Genomic DNA, 27,234 nt, shown 5'->3' with positions numbered 1-27,234 from the left:
AAATAACTTCCTGCACTTTGCTTGCCGATCCTACACTTTCTTTTTTGGCGAGAGCGGGGCGTTTGCTTCGAGATGCTGGAAGGTCCCCGTCCGTCCTGCCTAGCTGCCTCTATTTTTCCTCCTTTCCTAAATATCTTTGATCCGAAGTACCATTTGGACTGAAAGCGTCACCCCTTGGGGATGGACCTCCCGTCCTCTGTCCTGCTGCTAAGAAGAGCTTGAGAGGGGAAGGAAAAATGCCAGAATCTCAAACCGAGAGAGAAGAAAGTTGGCAGATTGTTCTCTTCTGAAGGAAGGAAGGGGGGGAAGGAGAAAGAACTCAACCCGCGTCCATCTATTGCTAGATTTCTTTCAACAAAGAAGCAAAAAAGGAAGCGCTTTCTTCTGTAACGTCCACTTGCAAATTTAAATCCTGATCACCCACAAGTATACCAAAGGACCAATTTGCGGTGGGCTTTGGCGGCCGAGGCTGTCCCTTCCATGGTTTTCAAAAAGGTCCTAAGAACTTCTCCCAGTCTGCAAGAGATGGGGAATCTCCAGAGTGGGATGAATTAAGGGCGTTTGTGAAAGTGAGAGAGAGGGAAGAAAAAGGACAGAGGAAACTGTCAGCTGTTAAGTGGGGGCCTCCCCACCCCCCAAAAATGAACTGCATGCCTCCTTCTTGAAAACAGAAGAGCTTTGCAGAAAAGTCGAGGGCCACAGAGAAAGGGAGGAAGGAAGGGAGCCAGGAAGCAACCGAGGTGCAAATCCAGGATGATGCTGCTTTTGGAGATAGCCGCCCTCCTTGTCACCCTGGTCGGGGTCTGCGTGTGGACGGACGACGGCAGCAAAGTCATTTCGGATCGCTACGCGGTGTACTGGAACAAGACCAACCCCAGGTAAGATGGAGAGGGGCCAGGACAGCTCTCTGCGTCGCACACTCGCGCTCGGGGGGCTGTGCAAACGTTGCTGTGTCCTCCCCCAACACACACACAAAAGTGCATGCGTTTTGGTGTGGGGTGCTGGCGGAGGGCCTGCGCGCCAAGGGAGATGGAAATTTGGGGTTGCGAACTGTTTTGACGTTTTGTAGGGTTGCTCTAAGGTGTCAGAGGGAGACCTGAACTTTCCAAGCTCTTAGTGGTCAGGCCGGGCAGTTCTTTATTGGGGTCCTGGTGGTTTGGGAAAGCACCGTCACGTAGTTAGACCATGCAGGAGAAAGAGAGACGGACTACACTTCTTAACAACCTGTCTTTCTTTAGTGTGTGTGTGTGTGGGGGAAACTTTAGCTAGGTGAAAGATGCTTATCACTGTTTGAGGGGGTCTTTCTTTCTTCCCCTTGTCTCCTGCTATGTTCCTGTATACCAAAAGGGGTGTGGGTCCCTAATGACCCACGGCTAGGAGAGCCAGCCCCCCTTCCCACAAATTCTACAACTCTGATGAATTTCTTGCTAAGTTCCAAGGCTTTGCAAACTGTTTTTTGGTATCTTTGGGAAATGGATTATTCATATTTGGTGTGTGTGTGTGTGTGTGGGGGGGGTGATGGAAGTGTCGAGCGTGGATATTTTCCCTGGGCCATCTTTTCTTTCGAGGGGCAAATGGCAACGGATTGCTGTTCCTTCCCCCCTCCCCAAGAAGTCTGTGCTTTAAAATTTCGTTTGTCAGCTCAAGGAGAAGTTGGGTAAGTTGCATGGGGGAATCCTCTCGCCGCTGCCTCCCCCCCCACAAATGCAATGGCTGTGAAACAAGCAGGGAGCATGGGGGGGGGGGGGAAGAAGATATTTTTCTTAACAGCTGTTTTACGTTTGGCATCTGAACCACAAAAAAAAAAAAAAATCCATTCATCCAGAAGCCAATTCTGGGGATTTGTAAGCAGAGGCAGCCAAGGAGAACACACAGATAACAATTTTCAGAAGCACGGCAGACTGTAAAATCAATTACGCCTCACTTAGGAGCTCGCATCTTGTCAAATTAAAACACCAGCTTTTCTCTCTTTTCTCTCTCCCTCTCTCACCCCGCTGCCCTGGATGGGAAACGTGTTGTGTTGACTTGCTTGTTCTTGTGGATTTTGGTTCGCTTGGCCCCTGTGGGCAGGTGACCACTTCTCTTGCGAGAGGCCCTTTGGCGTCTTCAGAAGGGTAGGGAAAAAAAGTTTTGGAGAACATCTTTATCCCATCCATATGGAAACCAGAAATGGTGAAGTCTGGGGTGGGTGGGGGGTGCTATTTGGTGAAGCTGGCTGGTTCTTGTGTCTCAGTGAGAAAGGTGAGCAAATGGTATAATGACTTCGAAAGGTTTTCTCCCAATTTATGGCAACTGGAGATCATTTTTAAGCCCTTTCCTCCCAATTTATGGCAACTGGGTTGCCATTTTCCCCTGGGGTGTTAACGTCGGTTGCGCTGAGGAGAGATGTAAGAGACAGGCCCTTTTGGCCGTGAACTTCAGGTCAGTCCAAGCACCCCTGGACCCTTTTTCTTTGCACTCGCGATGTTTCCCTATTGGGATGCAAGAGAAAGAGAACCATGGCAAAGAACTGGGTCGTGAGCACCATATTTCCTCCCCCCCTTCAACAAATTACGTCCCCTTGTTCTGGAGCAATGGGGAGATTCCAGAAGTGGGATATCTCCGGAGGAGCTCCGAACAGCTTTGTGAAGTATAGCTGAAGGAAGGTGTTGGATGAGAACGAGCAAACGCTATATTATGGCCTAGATCTCTCCCAGAAAAAGAAGAAAGAAGAAGAAAGGGAGAACAAGCCAACGCTGATCACTCATGACGTATGGGACCAGAGCCCCCAACCCACCCTTTTTCTTTAAATCTTATGGTGAACATTTTTTTTTTAAAAAAAAGCATTTGGAAATGTTCTCCTTTGCCTTCTCCATTTCCTCTCCTGCCTGAATTAGAGGATAGATTGGGATGGAATTTTTTTTTTAAATCCTGCCAGTTTTATTGCAGTTCCTCCACCCCTTGGCATTAAAAATGCAACCGTGTACAGTTTCAGAATTTCGGCGATTTTTTTAAAAGTATAGTTCTCGGGGGGGAAAACCTGTTCTGTTTTGTGCTCGGGTGGGGGAGACCAAGTCAGAACTCCTCCCAAGGTGTGAAAATACGATAGTTACCAATGCAGCAGTGTCAATGTTTGCATAAATAAAAGTTTCAGCGGTCGGTGAAAAATATTTCTTCATGGAGCTCTGTCCAATTATTCGTGGGTGCGAAATTTCTCATGGGCTTCTTCTTTGAGTTGTGGCTTTTACACACTCGCGCGGTTATTTACAAGATGGAGTTACTCCGGGTATTGTTTCATTCTCTCTGCTACCTGCTGATAGGGGGAAAGATCTGTCTGTGAATGCAGAAATGAACCTTTTGCTGCCCAGTTGTGCAAAGAGCCATGCAAGACATGCACGGGAAACGTCTTTGTCTCAAAGCTGGTTTTAGTAAAAAAAAGAAAAGAAAAAGTCCTCTTCCTTCCCCCCACCCTCCACACACATCTTGATGGAAGATAATTTTTTCCTCCATTCCCCACTCTTGCTGTGAGAGAGCTCTGAGGGGAACCTTTAATAGAGAAATGATTCTCTTTCCAGATCGTTTCCTGTCATTATGAATGAGGGGCTTCATACTCGAGATGAAATGTTTTAGATTTGAGGGAAATTCATGACTGCATTTCAATGAGGGCCACTGTATGGAGGGAAAGAGGGGAAACTCAGGAGGCGACGGAGGCCTTTCTATATCTGGGGGTCCCGAATTACGGTTGTTCTAGTCTGTTGTCCGTCATGAGACGACTCGGGAGCTGAGGGTACCCCAAAGGGCATGGGTTTTTTTATGCGATTCATTTTGTGCAGTCACCTGCTTTTAAAAACCCGCACACTCCTTGGGCTCCCGTCCTAAAAACACCTCCTTTTTGGAAACATTTTTTGGCACAGCCACTTTGTGGCCTTAAAAAAAACACAAAAGATAATCCAACGTTTTACGTCTGTGGGGGTCCGCAGCGGAAATCTTTCACATAGGTTTGATTTCTGGTAGACAAACTGGAGATTTGGCTTTTGTTATCATTCATTTCCCTTGCCCACCCCCTTTTGTGGTGGTTTTTAAACGAGGATTGTGGTTTCTTCCCATTTTCTTCAACTGCTGTTTTTTTCTTTCAAAACTCCACATAAAAGATTGAGCATTAATGTTGTTAATATGAGATCGATCCAAATGGGGGGGAGACCCATAGCCAGCCTCGAAAACACAAATCGATGTTTTGGCTCGGTTAATGTGGCTTAAAATTTCTCACCGTGAAGTTGAGTGCTTTCAGGGCAACTGCGTTGTGTTTGTGTGTCTTAATTTCCGCAGGTTCGAAGGTTGTTCGTTGCTGTGGTACATCTGTTTAGAGAAATACAACGGTGTTCCTTTCCCCGTCTGGTTTCTTATTTTAAGGTTCTGTTGTGGGTCATTTACCACCACCACCACCCCACACACATTTCAGATTTTTTAAAAAATTGGACTCTTGACACAAGGAGAGTGATTTGTACAAAACTAATGTGTCCAACATGGTATAGTGACTTTAAAAACATGGAAACACAGCTGCATGATGGAAGTGAACCAGTGGCTCTCCACCATCCCCCCCCCCGTTATCTAGTGAGAGCTGGCAAATTTGCCCGTGTCTTTGGGAATGAATGACATCTCATGTTGGGGGTGTGAACTTTTTGTGTGACTGTGCCTGAGCATATCCAGAAACACCCATTAACGTAGTAGGGTTCAGATTTCTGGAAATCCTTCAGGAGTTCCCATCGGACTCTACTGTTGGAGATTTCTTTTTGCTTCCTCCCCCATACTAAAAAAATTGTGCATTGAACGCTGCTGTTTAGAGGAACAAACAGGTTTGTTTTTGACTTCTCACATTTACTGAGAGACAATAGGTGCTTTTAATCTTACATTGAGCATGCTAGGATTTGTAGTGCGAACACAAAATGGGTGAACTGCTTCCATAGGGTACGGTCCACCAAACAATTTGGAAAATATTTGCCTTAAGTAGATAAATGACCAAGAACCTAGAGAAACAGAAGTTACTTTCCACATCTTTGGTCCTTCCTTTTGTTCTAAAGTTCTTGGCGAGCGTAAATATTTGAAAAATTTGCAAAAGCAGGGAGGAAAGATCCAGTTTCTTAATAAAACCAAGCAAAGACAACCCCAATGGGTGCCATTAGTTTGAAGTTGGTATAAATCCACTGCATGTTGGCTACTGGTATTCAATACGAAAATGGGTGCTATATCTATTTCATAGCTGTAGTTGGATAGCGTGTTGTATCCCCCTCATTGTGGGGGGGGGGAGAGAATGGAAAAATTCAAAAGAGAAAAAAATTGAAATCTTATATATGTGTATCGTTTTCCGCCCCTCCTCCCCTTTTTCCATTTTATTTTTCCCCTCCGGAAGCCGGCATTTCAATCTCATGGCACATGTGCCTGGCTTGGCCAAAAGGAATGCCCTCCTTGATAATTGTGTCTAAATTAAAAATCAATTGTAAATTGAGACACAGGAAGCTTCGCCCCTTCTGAATGTAATTTTTGATCACCCGCAGGCATCCTTGATATCTTCGACCCGTCGTAGTGTTTTATGTGGTAGCCATGGGTCTGGAGAACGTTAAGAGATGTTTATTAAATACGTCTCTGTGTAGGCTGTTGATTGAAATATCGGCGGGAGGGATGGGTTAGGCACGGCCAAGGGTGTTCGCTCTCCTGTGTGCTTAAATAAAAGGAAGACTGGGTATTTTACTCCAAGGTTAGCAAAACCAAGCCGAGCTTCAGTAAGAAGCTAGGCGTCTTCCTAGACCGGCAGACGGAACAGGAACGCGGCTGCCATGTTATATTTCGCCCATGGCACTTGGGAAAGCGTTCTTGCCATGTTGACTCAAGCGTACGCCGAAATACAGTATGGTGTATCCAGAGTCCAAATTACCGGGCGGCTGGGAATTGTGAGGAAAATATTGCTTCACTGAAATAACACAAGTTGACTCCCGATAGGAAGGGTTTGTTAGACCCTCGTAGGATTTCCTTGGTTTTATTGTGTCGAATATTATTTACACATTTTATACAATTAAAAAGGTATCAAAATGCATACCAACCTACAGTATTCTGCGCAGTTTCACAGGGGATTCTCCCTCCTTCCATCACTGCTCCCTCCATTTTAATGTTTTGATCGCCTGGGGATGGCAGGGAGCTTCCTTGAGTTTCTCGTAAATGTTTGTTCATGTTGGGGCCAAATTGGATCGAGTACCTCATGCCGGTCTTGAGACCACTACTGTGTCAACGTTACCTATCCACCTTTGGGGGGTCCGCGGTGGCTTTCGATGCAATGCGAAATTTGGCATCAGCGGAACGTCTGCTTTTTGTAAAGGTGTGCGTGTGTTGTGTGCGAGTGCGCGCGAGAGATGATGAGCCGGGGGACGACAAATGGCCTCATTCTAGGAGGCCTTATGATTGTATTAGAAACCCAAGCAAATTCCAGTTCTCCTCGCTGGAGTGATTGGATAGATCAACCTGAAGTACGAGACGAAGATTTGTCTCTCTCCTCCCTGTTACCTGCTGCAGCGTAATGGGCAGTTTTAGAGTAATTCCGGAATGACAGTTTTCTTGTAACCAAATGCTATTCTTGAGAAGGCCACCACGGTTCGATATCTCTGTAAAAGGGAAGCGAGAGAGAGAGAGGTAAATGGCTGGCTATTTTCTCTCTCCATCTGCTGCACAGGACATCCCATTATTTTATTTTACTTTGTCCCGCCCCTGGCCTGTTTAGCCACACAAACATTTCTTGCCTCCTTATTTATCTGTTTGCAAAACTTTATTTTTTAGGGGTGGAGGGAGATTAGCTGCAGAGGGCTTTGTTTCTTGATGTAAAAACGTGTCTCCTGAAACAGAGACAAATCCAGAGATTCCCACAGAGAACTTCAGCCATGTTCTCTCTGTCTTGTAGGCATCTTTTTAGGGAGTGGTTGGAATTGTGTGTTTCTGGGTCATGTGAGAGAAAATGTGGATCTCCCAGCAAGCTGTTCTATCAGATACTGCGAAGAAAGTGAGCAGGCATTGGCTTTAAGTGCTTGTGTTCAGATATCCATTATTGGGTACCAAATTCTGGACTAGAGGATTAGCGAGACGGTCCTTATCGACTTGTTTGGGACAAATCACAGTGCGCTCAGCTATATCGTTTTTGGAATGCCTGATCAAATCCTTAAACGGAGTGGCAATGGCCGTTTAAAAAAATATCTTGATCTAGCTGTGGTTTTCTTATGGGTTCTAACCCAACTTTCCCCAGATGTGCTTGAGGCTTTGGGTACATTTGTAAGATGTGCACAAACATGGCCAGTTTCTCCCTTTTCCGTTCTTGTCCGAGCATGGGAAGCAGAACAAATCATTCTGGCTGCGTTTTAACATGGTGTACAAATGTGGTTATTGGGTAAGAGCATCCTTCAAAGAATCTTCTCTTGAACACTGTTGGCCATTGGATGTCTTTCCAACTATAAATTGCTTCAACTGCCTGATCCTTACCACGTTTGAGGAATCCGAGCAAAGTTGTAGGATATAGGTGAGACTCTGTATAATGTCTGGAGAAACCTTCTCTCCACGAACAGCAGCTTAAAAGGAAAACTTTTCTTGGAATTAAGGAAGTGTACGAGGCTACTGACCACGGGGTTAACCTCTTGGCAGTTCTGTGGTCCTGTCAAGTGGTGAGATGAATTTTCGGCTGTTCCTCCACTTCATCGAATTTCTGATCGGGTGCAGTGTGAAAGGGTGGTAAAATTCTCCTTGCAGTTTAGCAGCATGAATACAGAAGAAGAGATCATCACAGGATTGAAAAGTATTGTTTGGTAAATAGCTTTTGGCCACGCTGAGAGCCAGCATGGTGTAGTGGTTAAGAGCGGTGTTTTGCAGCAGTGGACGCTAATCTGGAGAACCGGGTTTGATTCCCCACTCCTCCACATGAGTGGCGAACTCTAATCTGGTAAATAGGGTTCGTTTCTCCACTCCATGTGTAGGGTGACCTTGGGCTAGTCACAGTTCTCTCCGAACTCTCTCAGCCCCACCTACCACACAAGGTGCCTGTTGTGGGGAGAGGGAGAGAAGATGATTGTAAGCCAGTTTGAGACTCCTTAAAGGTAGAGAAAATTGGGGTATTAAAAACCAACTGGTCTTCTTCTTTATCATCCTTAACCTGGCAGTGGGATCCAGTTGAGTTGGAGAGCTTAGTCAAAGCAATAGGGAATTCAGAAGACACCTGGACAACCTCACATTCGTAGCCAGTGGCCACAGGAAAAGGCTCAAATAAGCCATCTTAACCTGAGCTATTGACTCCAAAGGGAAACTCAACCTGGAGTTTCCCAGACTCAGTCCTGGTTTTTAAACATGGGTGCTCTGTTTCTTGAGGATAGTTTCAGAGCGTAGCCATGTTGGTCTGCAATAGAAGAGCTAGTTTCGAATCCAGTGGCACCTTAGAGACCAACAAGATTTTCGGGGGACGGGCTTTTGAGAGTCAAAGTTCCCTTCATCATCTTTGCTCAGATTCCTCAAAAGATGAGGTTGTTTCTTAAGGTTGATGGGGGCTGTCTTTGGAGATGTCGGGTCTTCCAAATACGTAAAAATTGGTGTTCTCGGCACAACCTTCACCTCATGCGTATGTCTTTTTAGAAAAATAAGAACGTTAGATCAGTGGTCCCTAACCTTTTTTGGTATGGTGGCCCTCGAGTCCAAATATACATGGTGTGGTGACCCAGTTAAAAAATAAAAAAGGAGCATGCGCAAAAGTATAAAACTACAAAAGCCTGGGATCACCATTTCACGGGCTTCACAGCCCAGTTTTGGGTCAGGGCCCACAGGCTGGGAAAGGCAGAGCTAGATGATCCTGGTGTAGCAGCAAAGTGACAGAACCTGGCATACATATGTGGAAGTCAATCTCACTAGGAGACATGGTTTTGACACGGGGATCTGCTCTCTGCTCAGTCCTTTGGATGAATGGATCAGTTTTTTTTTTTAAAAAAAGCTGTGTCTCGTCTGCCACCTTAGGGAATGTATGTCTCTCCTACGTTCTGTGCTCAAGTGTCTCTCAACCACAGCTGGATCCAATTCAAATTGGGACTTCCTTGCTACGGAAAGGCTGCCCCACTCTTTCAAGCTGCCGCAGGGTGCGCAGAAAACTGTCCTACACTTCTTACGTAATTTTTTTTGTGTGTGTATGTGTGTCTAGAAATGTGTTTTGTTTTTCTTTCCCTCGGCGGATGCTTTTGGCCTATATCCTTCACCTGCGCGCAGCCGTTCAGTCCTCTTAGTGGTTCTCCAAGGTGAGCAACTCATGGGGCTTAATAGATGGTGGATGCAAACGAGCCCCCCCCCCCCCGTTTCTCTTGCGAGGTGTTTTACTCACTCTCTAGGGAGCACAATTGCATTCCCCACGGGTTATGCATTTGGAATCCAGATGCTGTTCTCTGTACAGAATTCAAAATGAAGGGTTGGGGGCAACGTGGCTCTGTGGAGTAAAGGCAAACCTTTTCCAGGTTTCATTCCAGGTTCACTCTCTGCCAAATTCTGCCGAGCAGGCTTTTGGGGACCATTTAAGGGAAAGGCAATGGTATGGGATTCGCTTGCAAAACTACCTCTCTCGAATGATTGACCTGCGTGTAACCAAGTTTTGTAACCTTGTTCCTACATCTTAGCTCATCTGTATGTGAGCAATCATCTAGTCATCTGTCTTTTTTTTTTTTTTTAAACCCTAATGTATTCTTGAGGAACATGCAACCATAGCTGTTTGTCAATATCTACTGGTTTTGAAGTCCTGTTTCCATAAATAATTTGTCGGTGAGTGTGCATACTTCTGATATGCATTTCTGCCAGGAGGGGAGATGAACGCCACCACAGTATATATCTTGTGCCGTGATTTTTGTCTGCAGTATAATCTATTTATGTGTAGAAATATATGTGTTGTATGGTATATTTCTAAACAGCATACTTATAGACCCACACAGAAACATATGTTTCATGCGCATCTGCCTATCGTGCAAAATTTTTAAAAATAAATAAATTATTGCATTGATGTACATAATACTGGACACATAATGGAAACAGAAGAAATTGGTCCCTGCCCTAAAGGGCTTACAATCTACATTCTAACGGCAGTGTGGTCAGAAGACGAGGGAAAGCGATTCAAATGATGAAGAGAAAGGAGGAATCATGGGATGAATGGGGGGGGCGGTTTGGAAGAAGAGTGGGGTACAAATGTGACGTTAAAGGGGGGGAGGAAAGGGGGGAAAGGGCTAAATAAAATGTTATTTAGGCTCCCCTTCAACTGGGTGTGTGAATTACGAGGTTAAGTCAAAGATTTCATAGGAAAGGTGGATTGTGAAAAGGAACGGGAGAGCATGAGAAAGGAAGAAGAGAAATAATATGTGTTTGTCTGTATCAAAGGCATAGTGACTGAACGGCCTGCTAATGTCAGCATGTTCGGTATATTCTTCACATCTGTACATGGTTCTTAACTTTGGTGCTCAGTGTGGCCCTAAAGATAACACATCTGTTTATCTCTGCTTGCTCATTTTTTTTTAAAAAACCAACCTGATCTTGCTGTGTTTATAGCACAGAGGGAGTTTGTGTCTTTTTTGGTGCCGTTCGCACATCTGGCAGCGTAATATTCATATATCTCAAGATCTGCTTGGGACGTACAAAGACAGTTACAGAGTTATTTCTAGTGCGTGCATATTTTTTTTGTGCCCCTTATCTCTGGCATCCGAAAAGATTTGTGGCAGTGGTTTTAATATTTAGCCGCCTCCATCCTGAGAGTGCAAAGCTCCTGATAATGGACTTGCAATGTGTACAGACAGATGTGCAAGAATAGTTTCGCCCTTCGCCTCAACCAGCTCAGTCTACTAGAAATTGAATTATTTTGTGTCGCTAAGCAGGATGAAATTTCGGCTCTCTCACCTTTCACATTTCGCTTTAAAAAAGCCTTTTGGTTGGCAGCTGTTTCTCAGTTTTGTTTTCTAAAGATCCCTTACTGTCCCTTGTTCCCCCAGAACTAGAGTCATATCCAATTGTGAGTACGTATTAGCTCGGTTCCTGTTTTTTTTTTTTTTTTAAATTGCAATAAAATTTGAATAGGTCGACAACTTTTTTTTGCATTTCTTTGGGTTCTACGGTATGGGAACCCCTGAAAGAAACCAAAAAGATGACCCACGCTGCCCCGTTCCAGTGCTGGTTGCTTCGGCATCAACCCTGGTTCGGCAACTGCAGGAGATTGGAGGCGATGCCAAGGACCAATAATAATTCGGGATTTACACTTGGTGATCGAGAGCACTTTTCAGATTGGTAGCATTGGGCCCAAGGAATGGGAACTGCGATTGTGAAAGACAGACCCGCACGTTCTTATTAAGGGTTCCTGGCACACAATAAAATCGCTTTGACTTCTAAAACCTGTGCCTGAGACTCCTCAAGTCTGACAAAACCCCGCCACTCCAAAGCACGTTTCCAGTATTTTAAAAGCCCAGCTGGCTCAGGAAAAAGAAACGTTGCCTCTCCGGCGCTGTGCTTCAAATTATTAAAGAGTTGCTAGGCGCAAAGGTGGTACTTTGCAAGCCTGGTATAAAAAGCTGGGCCATTGTCTGTAAATCGTCGTGGGGAAAGAGATGGCTGCTTCAGATCTCTGGCCCTTCCGTTCTCGCTTGCTGTAGAAAGCCACCTTACTGTGGCAGCGGAGATTCCAAGAGTGTATTTGGGGTGATCGACCAAAGGCTTTCCCGCATGGAGATGCTTTCGTTCGCAACCCCTCCAACCCGGTGGCTGCAGCTACCAATGCAACGCAGCAGCAACGAAGCTTCCCGAGGAGTTACTTGTACTTTCCCTGCCCCGATCCCCGTGCTGGCCACCAGCTCCCCTGCACCACAGGAGGGGAATTTCCCCAAGTTTTTAAAAGATAATTGCCACACCAATATACTGTTATATCAATATGCCAATATCTGATGTGAAGAGAAAACAACAAAGAACTTTTAAAAAGCCCCCTGGTGGCAGGGGGTGGGAACAGCCGCCGCAGGGGCAGGGAAAACGGCTGCTGGGCGGGCAGGTCTGGTCAAATCCAGACCTTTCCGCCCCTACAGCAGCCAGCCCAGCTTTGCCGCGATATTCCCCAAAACATTTCAACAACACAGGACTTGGAAAGATTGCAGAATTGCGGGGGGGGGGGATCCAGGTGGTTTACCAAAGTGCAACAAGGTTGTGCGAAACCGGGGGGGAAACTCGCTTTCCAAAAGCATCCGGCTCCGGGCAAATCACCAATATGGCAGTGGCTTAAACCCATGGTTGCAAATTGCTTCCATGAAGCCGGCGGGCGGTGTAAGTGTGCCTAGGAGGGGATAACTGGTTACGAGCGACCTATTCAGGGTTTCCCAGGGCCACGGTGATTTCCACAAGCACGGAGGCCCTGAGGTTGTGAGAATGGCCACAGCTCTGTGGGCCCGTCTTCGAACAGTTCAAATGAAGCGGGCTCCGTGTGGTAGAAGGCATGTGCTCCGTGCTCCCACAAGGAGGATCGCTTGAGGAGGATTCTGGTGCTTCTGAGACTGCCCCCCCCATCTGCATTCGGTAACACAAAGAGCGAATTTCTTCCAAAACGAAAGTTGGAAGTGTAAAAGAACCCACCCGGGCAAAAAGAAATTTGGCAATGGCTGATCTGCGTGCCACTTCTCTGAGCTGGCCTGTTTGAAAATTTGTCCCTTTGTGACCTGCGGATGATTTCCTTTGTACGTTTCATGTTGCGTGCTTTTGGGCCTTCCCATACAAGCAATGGACTTTACTTGACTACTATCGAGTCTTTGTCCACTAAAAAAGAAGCCATTTTGTGGATTATTGAAGCCGTTTAGAATCTGTGGTTCAAAGTCTATGTCACGGGCAATAGAGTGACTAAAAAGAACAGAACTTGTGTTTTCCGTGGTGGTGGTGGAAGAAAGTGCCATCAAGTCACAGCTGACTTACGACAACCCCGTAGAACAGGGGTGTCAAACTCAATCGTTACGAGGGCCGGATATGACATAAATGTCACTTGGTTGGGCCAAGCCATGCCTTGCCAGCCCAGATCGAGAGTGGTGGTGGGGACTGCCTCGGCTGTCTCGCGGGCCGGATAAGAGCTCTCGAGGGGCCGGATTCGTCCCCAGACCTTATGTTTGACACCCCTGCCGTAGAGTTTTCAAGATAAGGGACATCCAGAGTGTTTTCTGCAGGATTTTATTTTATAAAACACCCAATGTGCTACTGCTCTAGGACCATGTGAGTTGTGGACTGACCTTCTGTTTTGTCCACAAAAGCTGCAGCTTTGGCATACTTAGGTGGGTACAGTCCAACTGTTTCCCTCTTATTTCCCCCTGGGTTATCGGAATCCCCATCCCATTTTCTAGTAATAAGGTTTAGTATTTATGCAGGGCTTTTAGAATGGCCAAATTGCTTTTCCTACTGTCTTTTAGTAGTTCTTACGCCAACCTTGTAAGGTAGGCCAGTGTAGTGTTAGAGCTGCATAGTTATGTAGTTATGGAGATAAAGATACTTCTGATAAAACTTTCTGAGCAAGCTCCCTTGTGAAGGACTTTCAGTGAGACAAGGCAAAGGCGGTGGTGGTGGTGGTGGGAGATACTGTGGGGCTTTTTCTTGATGTCTGTTGGACTGAGTGGAGGTCTGTTGGCCTTGGAGCCCTGGTTAGTTCACTGCCTGAAGAGTTGGGCTTTTACTGAGACTTTATGGGCAGTAAACTCCTGACAGAACAATTTTTTTAAAAACGTAACTTGCGGTACTCATTGTCACAAGATGTGGGGAAGGTCGCCAACTTAAGGGGCTTTAGAGCAGGAGTCTGAACTTATTTTATCAACAGGGGAGGAGCCGTGGCTCAGTGACAGAGCATCTGCTTATCCTGCCAGCCTGAGTAGACAATACTGATCTTGACGGACCACGGGTCTGATTCAGTATGAGGCAGCCTTGTGTGTGTGAACGGTTCTCGTTTTCTGGAATACCTTATAAATCACAACTCCCAAGTTTGCTGTGGGGCCCGTCCTCTGGCACGGGATGCGCCGCCCGCTGCCATTCCCCTGCTCCTCAATTTTGTATCAGTATTGGAAACAAGACTGAGTTTTGCGTTCCAGCTATTCTGGCAACACGCACAACCAGATCTCTTGTGCAGTTAAACATTCTGGAAGCTGGTTTACCAACCTGTCTTCGTTTTAGTTTCTTTACGGCGAGGCTGACGGAGGGCGAACTGTTGGGCGGGGAGTTTAAGTGAATCTAGTGAACAGAGCCAAGACTGTCGCCGTTTTGTAAAGTGGGGGGGGGCTCGGGCAGAGATGCTTGGTGTGAGAACACAGATGTGTCTATTTTCTTCTGTGAAATGTTGGCAAGGATGCAGCTGGTTTGCAAAAAAAAACCCTACTTAACAACATCTTTCCTCCAGATGTAAGGGGACATCTTTTTTTTTTTTTTGCATTGATGTTAGGGGACCCCTGCCACATACACATTGGTATACTCAAGCGCATGTAAAACTTGTGTGGTTTTGCTTTGGAACGCCTATGTGAATTTTAGAAGCTTGTTGGGGTATTGGTTTGCTGTACAGCTGCGAACCCGATCCTTTCACCACAGGTGCGTCTTCCTTTACACCCTTGAAAGAGCATGTCGGATATCATGGCTGCCGCTAACAGGCCGAGAGAACGCGGCTACTTACAGCCAGAGGGAATTCTGCAAGTTTACTGGGGTGCTAAAAAAATCTTTTATTTTGCATTGTAAAATAATTGTGACTTGTAAATGGCCATGAATGCTTTGGTACAACGACAGTATATCTGCGCAGGAAATAAACGATGGATGTAAACTCCGAGATGTGACGTCCCCAGAGTGAGTCTCAGCCCAGCCATTAATTCACTCAGCTGTGTCTGCAGGAAAACCTCTACCTTGGCTTCAGCCCCATACATTTGAAGTATGGGGGAAAGAGTGCAGGACTGCCTCGCAGGGTTTTTGTGGCAGTGCTGTGCCCAGAGCCGTGTTTGTACGGGGGACTGTGGAAAAAAACCAAGACAGAAATCTTGAGTGGGACCAAGGGATGGAGCTGAGCTATAGCAACTAACGGCGGGCCTTCTCATTTTTGGTGGCTCAGAAAACCTGTCAGTACATCAAATTGATATAGCAAGCTCCCCCCACCCCGCAACTTAGGCAGGAGAGTGGCCTTGCTTTTGGTTACACTGTCCTTTCCCCACATGGTCACTTGGCAAATCTAGATTTCCCTGTTCTGGAATGTACTCGGCAGATCAGGGTTTTGTGGTCTCCTCTAGCGCAAAGCTTCTTAAAATGTGGGTCATTAAAAAATGCCAAATTTTTCGTGATCCCGAATGCGGGGGCCACGAAAAATTTGGCAACAGTAAAAGGTTCCTTTATGATTTATTATCAGTAAATGGTTGATTTGTATACCTGCTTTACATACCTATATACCCAGGCTCACGTAAAAATTTCTTGGGTGACAAGGGGTCGCGAGTGGAAAAAGTTTAAGAAGCCCTCTTCTAGCGAGCCGCTCCCAGCGGGTCGCCCTGGTGTGACTGGTTTTTAACCGGCTTTGCTCGGAGAAGACTCCCCGCCCTCGTACATTAACGGGTCTGTTGCCCCTGATGGAATCGCAAGGCCAAAGTCTTACGTGGTGAATGAACAGATGAACGAGGACGCCAGAAGACCCGGATAAAGGGTTTCCCCCTCCATCTTCTGATATCCTGAACTGGAATGTTGTGACCTCCCCCCAACCCTTCCTTGAAATGCTTGTGAGCCTTTTTTGCTTGGTGCTAAAACATTTCCCCCCCTGGGGTCCCCCCCCCCTTCTCATTCCCTCCTGGCTTGTTGAGGCAGCTGTTCAGCTCAAGTGCCTCCTCCCGGTTCAGAGCTAATTACAGCTTAATGAGCCGCCAAACCGCGAGAGAGACCGAACCGAGGGGGGGTCTACCTACAGGTGGGAGCAGAAGTGCGTTGTCTGGGGGGGGAAGGGTAACTGGGGGGGGCTTCACCCAGAACAAAAGCTCTGCCTGCAAACGCAGCAGAGGTAGAGCAGTGCGAAGATCCACGCGGGAACAAAAGGCGTTTTCACGGGCAATGCCGAAGATCTCTGCGAGATCTGGAAAGCAACCCTCCCGACGGTTTCTCGGTCTAAAAGTGTGTGCTAGCTAGGGTTGCCAACTCTGGGTTGGGAGGTTGCTGGAGATTTGGGGGTGGAGCATGGGGAGGGCAGGGTTTGGGAGGAGAGGGGCCTCAGAGGGATAAAAGGCCATAGCGACCATCTCCAGGTCAGCCATTTGCTCTTCGGGATCTGATCTTGTAGTGTGGAGATCAGTTGTAATTCGGGGAGATCTCCAGACTCCATCTGGAGGCTGGACACTGTAAAGCACTGGTTCCCAACCAGGGGTCCATGGACCCCCAGGGGTCTGCGAGAACTAAATTAAGGTCCGCGAAACAAAGTTATAAACCCATAATAAATTAATATTTTCAATTAAAAGTTCTCTATTATAAAATATATATATTCAAATATTATTCTAAGTTTAATGTTTAACTAACAGTTATGATTAAAGTTTATTTTCAAATTCCCGGAATTTTTATTTTGAACCTTGGGGTCCCTGCACCGAACAAAAAAGTCCTAGTGGTCCCTGGTCAAAAAAGGTTGGGAATCACTGCTGTAAAGCTACCCGATGAAACTTTATGCAGTCAACCCAGAGGTACAGGTGATAGTTTAATCTTTTGTAAAAGTTTGTAACTTGGGAAGCTTTCTCCTTGTTAGTTTGAGCTGTCCCCGTTGCTACTTTTCTGCCACCGGGCCCATCAAACAGCGCAAGGGTTCAGACATTCTGCCTTTTCCTAAGTAGGGTCTGAAGAGAAATCAAGCAACCTTTACTCACAGGGAGTTCCATTCGGATGCTGGCAAATCACAAGGCCCTGTCTACGTAGGTACCAAGACATTTGGTTCCAACACAAAGAAATTGGAAATGATTTTTGCAGCCAACAAACAAACCCCAGGATAATTTTGTTTTCGCCAGACTGGCAAGCGTAGTAGGAAAGCTGCTAATTCTTAGCATCTGGGTTTCAAAGGTGGGCTGCCTCTGTATGTGGAGGTTCCACTTTGTTATCGAAGAAGTTGCCAAGCCTCCTCTACAAATATGCCTGACCCTTTTAGAAGTCGTCTAAGCTAGCTAGCTGTGGCCACCTCTGCATCTAGTGGGAACAAATTTGGGGCTGCCCCTGCTTTGATTCAAAGCGTGAAACGACCAAACAACCTTGCGGGTGCTAGATTGGCAATGTTGAAGAACTTGGAAACGGGGTGGCGACACCCCCCAAAAGTAATGTGCTTTCTCATGTGGATTGCCAGTCCTTCTGTCCTGGCTCAGCACCAAACTGAGTTCAGACATCCCTGTGGTTCTCAACCACACTGGGAGCTGTCACGGTGTTGAAAGGCAAACCGTTTCTCAACTGGTACCCAACTTATGGTATGAAATTATGTTCAAGACTCACAATGAATTCATGTATTTGTATATATGAACATCAATTCAGTAGTAATAAAGTGATGTATTACATTTATTTTGTGTTGATTACATTTATTTTGTGTTTATTTTGAATTTAGTCTGGATTAAAAGGTGTTAATTTGTAAGACTTGTATACAAATACATGAATACATTGTGAGTCTTGAATATAATTCCGTAGCATAAATTGGGTACCAGTTGATAAATTGTCTTGCACATTTAGTACCACATTTAGTGGTTAAGAGCTGTGGTTTGGAGCAGTAGAGTCTGATCTGGAGAACTGGGTTTGATTCCCCTCTCCTCCACAAGAGCAGCGGAGGCTAATCTGGTGAAGTGGATTTGTTTCCCCACTCCTACACATGAAGCCAGCTGGGCGACCTTGGGCTAGTCACAGCTCTCTCAGCCCCACCTACCTCACAGGGTGTCTGTTGTGGGGAGAGGAAGAGAAGGTGATTGTAAGCCAGTTTGATTCTTCCTTTAGTGGTAGAGAAAGCTGGCGTATAAAAACTAACTTCTCCTCCTCCTCCTCCTCCTCCCTCCTCCTCATTCAACTGTGTTAAAAGGGCCAAAGCCAGATCCGGGTGACACGGGTTCAAATCCCTACCCAACTCAATTTATCCCACAGGGTGTTGTGAGGATCGAACAGAGGAAGGGGAGAACCATGCATGTTTTCCCTGGAAGAAGGGCAGGATGAAAATGTTCCAGAATGATTAATATTTGTCTGGTTTGCATGTGCGAAGGAGCCCTGGCCAGTGAAATAACCAGGAAGAGAAATGGCACATTGCATTGAGGGTTTCGATGCTGACTCTCCCCTTTTCCTGCTCGGCGGACTTACTCAGCTCCGAGTTGCCTTGAAGGGCTTCACAGCTGCATGCCCATGATTGGATTTCTCAGTGACTGGCAGCCCGAACCATGAGAACAGATTGCGCTGAAAAGCCGGGCGATGATGTGAGATACGGATCTTTGGTTGGTGGTGTCAGATCCGCACTGTCCATTCGAGACATTCTGCTTCCCCTGTGTTGGAGCAGTCAAGCCATATGCATTGTAAAAGAGACACCCAACAAATCTGGAGCTGTATTGGAGAGTGGGGGGGAGTAGGAATCCCTACAACCAGTCTTTCTCTGTCTCTCTGGAACAGGACAGTTGTTCATGGGATGAAATGAGCTAATATCTTGGGAGCCAGTGTGGTGTAGTGGTTCAGAGCGGTGGTTTGGAGCGGAGGACTCTGATCTGGACAACCGGATTTGATTCCCCACTCCTCCACATGAGCTGCGGAGGCTACTCTGGTGAACTGGATTGGTTTCCCCGCTCCTCCACATGAAGCCGGCTGGGTGACCTTGGGCTAGTCACAGTTCTCTCTTTACTCTCTCCTCCCCACCAACCTCACAAGGTGTCTGTTGTGGGGAGAGGGGAAGGGAAGGCGATTGTAAGCTGGTTTGAGACTCATTAAAGGAAGAGAAAATTGGCATATAAAAACCAACTCTTCTTCTCCTCCTCCTCCTCCTCCATCTCCATCATCTCCACCACCTTGAATAGATGCTGCGTGCCTTCCCCTTGCCAGGGATGAGGCAAAAGGGCCTTCAGGTCAGAGAATCATCTTTCCAGAGAGGTCTGAACCCTGGCATCTCTTGTTTCCAGGAATGAATCACGGCCCTGGTTTGTCGTTCTGTGCACATGGTTCTCCAGTATGTCCAGGCTTCCTACTCCTTTCAGTGGAGGCAGAGGACATGCGCAGGCAGCATGGTCAATGTTCTGCCAAGCTGTCGCGCTCGAGATGAATGGAGCGGCAGTTGGCTGGAGCAGGAATTCCATGCACACGGAGGGATCTCCCATCAGTAATCGGAGCACTGTTCACTCGCTTGCTTTATTTCCTGAGAAATCCATACGTTGGTTTTCTGCACGGCTCCCGAAAGTGGTGTGTGAGTGCATAGACGGGGGAAAAGAGAAACGCACACACAAAAGAACAAACCAAATTATTCAAAGCTAGGGAGAAAAATAGCTGCTCTGGGGTGCTGCAGAAGAGCATTAAACAGCGTCAGCTGAACAAAAAGAATGAAACTCCTGAGAGAATGGATAAGTGTCTGTCTGGTTGCGGGGACTTGGCAGGCCTCCCTCAGAAGGGCTTTCCTTAGCTGTGGCGCTCTCCGTGCCAGGCTGTGGTGGTGGGTGGCCGAACTCCAGGGGTCCCCCAATGTGGTGACCGTGGGTGCCCGTTGACACCCGTTCTGATGCCTGTCAAAGTGGGTTGGGCCCGGTGGGGCTTTTGCCCGTCAAGGCTTCTGAGTGGCTGTCGGAGATTTGATCGGTTGTGTGGATTTTTCAAAACGTTGCTTCGGCGGCACCGGGTGCGACTGAAGGTGAGCTGCGGTAGCCGTTTTGTGTTTGCCTCTGCCTCTCGCGGCTGGGCCCACCACGCGGTCTCAGATTTCCAGAGGTGCCCGCAGGCTCAAAAGGTTCAGGGACCGGCTGTCAACCTAAGAAGCACTCTGCTGGATCTGACCAGTGGTCCACTTATTCCAACAACCCATCTCACACAGTAGCCAACCGGTTTCCCTGGAGGGCCAACAAAAAGGGCGCAGAGGCCAAGGCCTTCTTCAAAATTGCCTCCTAGCTCTGGTATTCAGAGGCTGGCCGTCTCTAGATGTGGTGGTCAGTATGGCTAGTTGCCATGAATGGACCTTCCCTCCACTAATGTAATCCCCCTTTAAAAGGCCCTCGGGGCCCACGGCTTGGGCTAGAAATCGAAGCCCACAGTGTGGCAAAGCAGAACTTCCATCTTGAGCCGTCATCCCAGACTTAGAATCGTAGAGTTGGAAGGGACCACCAGGGTCATCTAGTCCAACCTCCTGCACAATGCAGGAAATTCACAACTACCTACCCCCACACACACCCAGTGACCCCCTACTCCATGCCCAGAAGATGGCCAAGATGCCCTCCCTCTCATGATCTGCACAAGGTCATAGAATCAGCATTGCTGACGGATGGCCATCTAACCTCTGCTTAAAAACCTCCAGGGAAGGAGAGCTCCCCACCTCCCAAGGAAGCCTGTTCCACTGAGGAACCGCTCTGACTGTTAGAAAATGCTTCCTAATGTCTAGACAGAAACGCTTTTGATTTAATTTCAACCCCTTTGGTTCTGGTCCGACCTTCTGGGGCAACAGAAAACAACTCGGCACCCTCCTCTCTATGACAGCCCTTCAAGTACTTGAAAATGGTTATCATGTCCCTTCTCAAGTCTTCTCCTTGGCCAATCCCAAGACTTTATACTGCCTGCCTATACCAGAGGACAGTATTGCCAGTTCTTATACCCTTCAGTGCTGCACACTCAGGTTCATAGGAGCCCATAGAGGCTGTCTCCCTACCTCAGAGACTGAGGTTCCAGACAGGTGCCACTGCTGAGAAGGCCCTGCGTTGCGCATTTTGCAGGTTTCACCACACACACACACACCAGTTCCCTCTGAGGACCGGGTTTGTTTCCCCACTCCTCCACATGAAGCCTGTCGCCGCTCTCTCAGAACTCTCTCAGCCCCACCTACCTCACAAGGTGCCTGTTGAGGGGAGAGGAAGGGGAGGTCGATTGTAAGCCACTTTCAGACTCTTTAAAGCAGGGGTGGGGGACATCAGGCCCTGGGGCCGTTTAAGGCCCGCGAAATAATTTGTTCTGGCCCTTCATGGGTCCTGGCAGATCTCTAGCTCAGAAGGATCTAAGTCTGGTGATCCACTCCCTCCCATTGACAGGAATAGCCTCTATTCAAGGCAGATGTGAGTTTGTTTTGCTGAGAAAAGGAACATTCCCCCCCCCCCTTGCAGAGGAGTAGTTAACTATGGAGCTGCTAGGACTGCCCAAGAAACTAATTTTTAAGTTTAGAAGATGTTTTATGAAAGTTAAATGAATTTATGATAGTTAAGATCAGACCAATTACGATGGGATGAATATTTTATTAAGAGGCGGAGAGAGGTGATGGGGAAGCCATAAATTTTCCTCTAATTTGTTTTTTTTTGTTATGAATTCAAGAAATTATAACAACATAGAGTTAGAATTTTGAATTTCATATTGCTTTTATTGTTATTTACTATCATGGAAAATTTGTATTATAAAAACCAATAAAATTATTATAAAAAAAAAAGAAACTAATTTTTAAGTTGATAATTTTGTATGGCCCGCGAATGATGTTATAAATATCCAAATGGCCCTTGGCGGAAAAAAGGTTCCCCACCCCTGCTTTAAAGGTAGAGAAAAGCTGGGTATAAAAAACAACCTTCTTCTTCTGAAAGGAAAGAACAAGGCTTCGTAAGTAGGCCACCATATCCTTGCTATTCTTGTGCAATTTTATTACTATTATGTATGTTTGTTTTCAGGAGTCAAGCGCTGACCAAACGGCTGCCTCTAAAGTTTCTTAGCATCAAATTGGTTGGTTCTGGCACACGCTTTTAGCACTTAATGAATGGGTGGTGTTCTCTGCCCTGTAAAGCGCCGTGTACATTGGGGCTCTGTGTGAACGATAATTGCAGTACCGAAAACCTTTATTGTAAAACAGGAGGCTGCATCTTTGGCTAATGGAGGTTCGGAGCGTGTTTGTGTGCGCGCCTTTCTTAAGCGGCCGAGCGCAGCTGTGGGCGACTTTACCCTTAGGCAAGGCGAGGTGACCTTTTGCTGCGCTCCTGATAAAGTTGTCAAACGTTCGGTGTGCATTAAAATCTCAAAGGACCGTGAAAAAAAGACTGCAGGTGAAACTGGAATATTACGGAGTGGAAGGTATTTTAAAGGGGGCCTCCCTTTAGAGAGAGCCAGCGTGCTGTAGAGGTTACGAGCGGCGGTCTCTGATCTGGAGAACCGGGTTCGATTCCCCGCTCCTCCACATGAGTGGCAGACTCTAATCTGGTGAAGCGGTTGGTTTCCCCACTCCTCCACATGAAGCCAGCTGGGTGACCTTGGGCTAGTTGCAGCTGTCTTAGAGCTCTCTCAGCCCCACCTACCTCACAAGGTGTCTGTTGTGGGGAGAGGAAGGGATGGAGATTGTAAGCCGGTTTGCTTCTCTTAAAAAAAAAAAGTAGAGAAAATCAGAATATAAAAACCAGCTCTTCTTCTTCTTGGTGGTCTCCCATCCAAGTACTAACCAGAGCCGGCCCTGCTTAGCTTCCGAGATCTGACGAGATCAGGCTGGCTTTAGATAATCCAGGTCAGGGCAGATGAGCAGAGGTGGTTTTGCCATTGCCTGCCTCTGCATAGCAACCCTGGACTTCCTTGGTGGTCTCCCATCCCAAGAACTAACCACATCCGATCCTTCTTAGCTTCCCAGATCTAACGAGATCAGGCTAGTCTGGGCCATCCATGTCAGAGCAGGGTTAAAATAGGGCCACCTGAAAAAAATGGGCAAATTCTGCAGATCGTTAACGATGTTTTTGGAGATGACGGGCTTGATCTGAGTCCGGGAATGGGGAGTCAGCATGAGCGGTGGTCAGCCTTTGAATCATGATCAGAGTTGGTATGGAGACAAACATTCAGTAGAAGTAAAGTTGCCAGGTTCCTCTTCACCACCGGCGGGAGGTTTTTTTTGAGCGGAGCCTGAGGAGGGCGGGATTTGGGGAGGGGAGGGACTTCAATGCCGTAGTGTCCAGTTGCCAAAGCAGCCATTTTCTCCAGGGGAACTGCTCTCTATCGACTGGAGATCAGTTGTAATAGCAGGAGATCTCCAGCTAGTACCTGGAGGTTGGCAACCCTGTGTAGAAGTTCCCAGTGTAGCTTGCCTGCCTGAAACTGTGTCTCACAGTGGTTTGTTTGTTCGTTCATTCATTCATTCATTCATTCATTCATTCATTTATAGGCTTGTATCTTGTCCGTTCTCCTGGCCCAAAGCTGGGCTCAAGGCGGCTATCATCAGATGAAAACTCCGTAAAACACAATAAAAGTATACGAATTTACACCCCCTCCGCTAAAAACCAACATCTCTAATTTAAAATCAAATCAAACGGTGCTCGTTTACAATCACACAGGGCCACAGCCGGCCCGGGGGAAGCATTCGGGTCCCCCATTAGAAGATCTGATTAAATAAACCGCAAGGGGAACAGGAAGGGAGGACGGCTATGTTTATTTATGTTTCCATGTTGGATCCAGCCGTGAGCTCACCAGGAAGCACTGGCTGTTGTCCTAGAGTGATTCCTTAAACGGGAAGCTGCAGTGAACACATTTTGCAGCTCTTCGTTTGCTTGGATCTCCACCGAGTCCCATCTTTTTTGAGCTGAGCGAAATAAGTGAGGGATGGAGCGTGTGCAGAGGACTACAGTTTTTCCGCTTCTTGTTGAATTTTGAACCCTGTGCTTCTCATTGTGTGGTTGTCAGTTTTTCCCCTCTTCAGCTATTGGGCTGAAAAAGTCGCCGCGAATGCTGCACCCCATATGTAAACGATCAGCCATTCAGAGAATCAAAGGTGTCCTGTGTTTTGCAAACCCCACGGAGGAGTCGTTCTTGAATCGCTTCTTCTAATAGTAGCTTGGCGCCACAAAAAGCAGTGGAGGGGTCCTCTACCCTCGGGCAAGGTCAGGTTTTGTGGATACTCAGGTGACTCCTCAGGTGAGCAGGAAAAGAGCAGTTTGTACATTAAACCAAAGAGAGAGAGAGAGAGACCAAAATGACCTAATGAAGATGGAACATGTTCATTTTCCATTCCCTCCCCCCCAAATGCTGAGAGCGGTTGAATGTCACTTACAAAGTAAATAATACAGGGGCACGGAGGATGACTTTGTGGATGCAGATATTTGGGTTGGGTTTGGGGGTAACATACCAGTTTATCCCCCTACAATTCCTTGCAGCCCCCCACCCACCCGTTTTTGCTTCAACAAAAACAGGTAGGGGGAGAATCTTTTATGGCTCAGTGCTGTGTGGGTTTTTTCTCTCTCCCAAACAGCTTGGTTTGGTGTAATGAAGTAACATCTGTTGAATGATATAAAATTTGTCCTGCTAATTGCTTGGCAGAATAGCCATGGGGCAAGGTAAGGGGTGAAGCTTTGGCTGTTGCCCCCCAAAAGGGGTTTAGTCTGTACTTTAAGAAAGCTAATCCATTTGTCCTGCTTAATTTTCCAAGGGGAGGAAAAATCGGCGCTATCCTGGAGGAAATATCAGTCAGTGCATCAGCTTTGGCTCACTTGAACCGCTCGTCGAAATGCATTTGAGTTTGATAAAAAGTTCAGGTAGCTAATAGACTGTTCGAGCTGCTCTGTGGGTTTTTTGTGTGTCTGTCTGGCCCGACTCTTCCATAAAGCCTGTTCAGAGTGTCTTGTAACTGTTCATCAGGTAATTGGCAAGATGGGCAAGGGATGATTGGGTCGGCACACCTGCGCCAGTCGGAACCTCTCTAAATCAAGGTGAAGGTATTTCATGACGGGTACGGAGGTCAGCTTTCCTGCAATAGATTATCCATTTTTCTCTGTGCATTAGATGGAGAGGCAGAAAGGGGGGGATCTTGGCAGGCCCACGAAAAAGGGAATTAACCCCCTGACCATCTGACCTTTGCTTCCCCCTGCGCCCCACTCTGATGGAAGTTAGTGCTTTATAGCCCAAAAGTGGCAAGGAGGCCGTTCCAAAGCATTAGAAGATTGGGTAGGGTGATTAAAATTTCCATTGGACTCCAAGATGCTGTTGGGCATCATCTCATCAGAATTGCCAGTACAAGCTAGAGAGCTGTTCAAATATGCCACAACTACGGCCAGAATTGTACTAGCAAAGAAATGGAAAACGACACGAATTCCGGATATAGAAGAGTGGGGGTAACTGTCTGAGTATGCAATCATGGCCAAAATGACCAATTTAGTAAATAACGATCAACATCACGAGCTGTTTTTTTTTTAATGGAAACTTTATTATCAACACGTAAAGGTTTAACGATAGGAGAGCATAGAGGCTAGAAGGTTAGAATTGTCTTCTTTAAATTATATCACCATGTAGAGCAAATGATTTGTGTAGGTTATTCTATAAGAAACAGATATATTTTTACAGTTTATACTAATATGTAAAGGTTTAACACAGTGTAATAAAATAACTGATGTTAGAAGGCTAGAACCGAAAATATTTTGATATCTCTATAAACCATATTTCTGTGTTGGGTAAGTGCCCTGACTTGTGTAAGGCCATGCAGATGTGTAACATTTATGTATGTTCCCTTTTCCTGTATTTCCCCTATCCTTTTCCTTTATAACAAAAAAAAAATTAAAAAGAAGATTGGGTGGGGCTGAGAGGTCAAAACAGCTCTTAGGAAAGATGGAAATGAAGGCTAATTCACTAGAATATCAATTAAGACGGAAAAACATTTTCCAATCAAGGCGACATCTTCCATCTTCACAATACAATACTGATATGCAAGGTCCGGTTACTATAAATGATCACCACGTCCTCCGTGTGTCAGGTTTGAAATAAATCAGATTTGCTCTCAAAGCAGTCCAGTTTTTTAATTTTTTAAAAAACCGACCGTGTTACATTAATCAACTTGGTGGTTGTTTGTTTTGCCATCTTTAGTGTTGTATTTCACTCTCTTTTTCTGACCCCAATTTTACTTGGCTGGTAGGTAAACTGAACGTTCAAAAAACCCGAGTTGTGAAGCGAGGTTGTTTTTACATCTCTGGATTTCGGGGAGGGCTGTTGACACCTCGGAAGTGGGACGAATAGGGGTGGGGCTGGCGGCGGTGGAATTGCACTGCTCACCCTGGTCTGGGCGAATGAGATTATCGAAAGGATGTCTTCCCGTCCTTTGTGCGACCAGCTAACTATTGCATGGGGAACACGTTGCCCATCTAGGAATTGGAAGACAAAAATGGTTCAGATCCCTCTCAGCCCTTGATCGTGAATAGTTTAAAACGGGTGTCAAGCTCATTTGTTACGAGGGTCGGATATGACATAAATGTCACTGCGTTGGGCCGGGCCATGTGTACCATAAAATTTAATGCCAGGTACCTGAGATACAAACTTTATAGAAGACACAGGCAGTCAATTAATGATACTATTTTTTGCTTAAAATTCAAACTTGCTTAACCCAATAACACTCTTACAGTATTCTCTTTTAGTTGATCATTGACACCTTGGGACTGGAGGAGGGAGGGGTGGCTTGCGGGCCGGATAAGAACTCTCAAGGGGCCATATTCGGCCCCCGGGCCGTATGTTTGACACCCCAGGTCTAGCATGTTCTTTTTCTTAACTGCTCATATAGATTACTTGGTGGTGATGGAAGGGTGGCTTCCCAGCTACTGAAAGGGGAGGAGGTAAGGTTGCATTAAATAAGGGCCTTGATTTGCAGATCATTCTGGGTTGTGGGATAATATAGTGAGCTTTGGAATGAAAAGAGAGGGAAAGGAGGGGAGGGGAGTGCCGCGTTTGATCTTTCCCTCCATTTTGCAGACAGCATTTTAATGAAGGTAGCCCCTGCAAGAGGCTTTGGCCTACACTTTCCTTTCTCCACCCCATTGGCATCTCCAGCCTTGGCCTCCTCAGGAAACGCTTTGAGGGTCTCCGTGGTACCTTGTCTTTCCTTCGCCTCCCCTTTGACGCCTCAGTGCCCGGCTTTGTAAATGAACCAGTGTTGACATTGTGAACAGCAACGGGTGGGGAGCGTGGGGCGGGGAAAGATGGTCTATATTAATCTCAAAGAGTGACTCTCTGGAAATGTGAAACAAAGGCCGTTTTAAAGGAACGTGAAGTTCACCGCACGCGGGCAAAAACAACCCCCAAAACAGACATTGAGGTGCC

At 46.6% G+C, this 27,234-nt stretch overlaps 1 protein-coding gene across 1 annotated transcript in view; it reads left to right on the top strand.

Annotated features, from left to right (window-relative positions):
• Positions 1-723: 723 nt before the first annotated feature.
• The window catches only part of EFNA2 (ephrin A2), a 180,506-nt gene continuing 153,995 nt past the window's right edge, over positions 724-27,234 (top strand). Inside the window, exon 1 of the mRNA XM_056845586.1 lies at positions 724-878. Within this exon, the coding sequence (XP_056701564.1) occupies positions 754-878 (125 nt within the window). The 5' untranslated portion in view covers positions 724-753. The remainder of the gene's footprint in view (positions 879-27,234) is intronic.

The sequence above is a fragment of the Euleptes europaea genome, chromosome 2 (genome assembly GCF_029931775.1).
Source record: "Euleptes europaea isolate rEulEur1 chromosome 2, rEulEur1.hap1, whole genome shotgun sequence".
Lineage (NCBI taxonomy): Eukaryota > Metazoa > Chordata > Lepidosauria > Squamata > Sphaerodactylidae > Euleptes > Euleptes europaea.
This window is presented reverse-complemented; position numbering and strand designations above follow the sequence as displayed.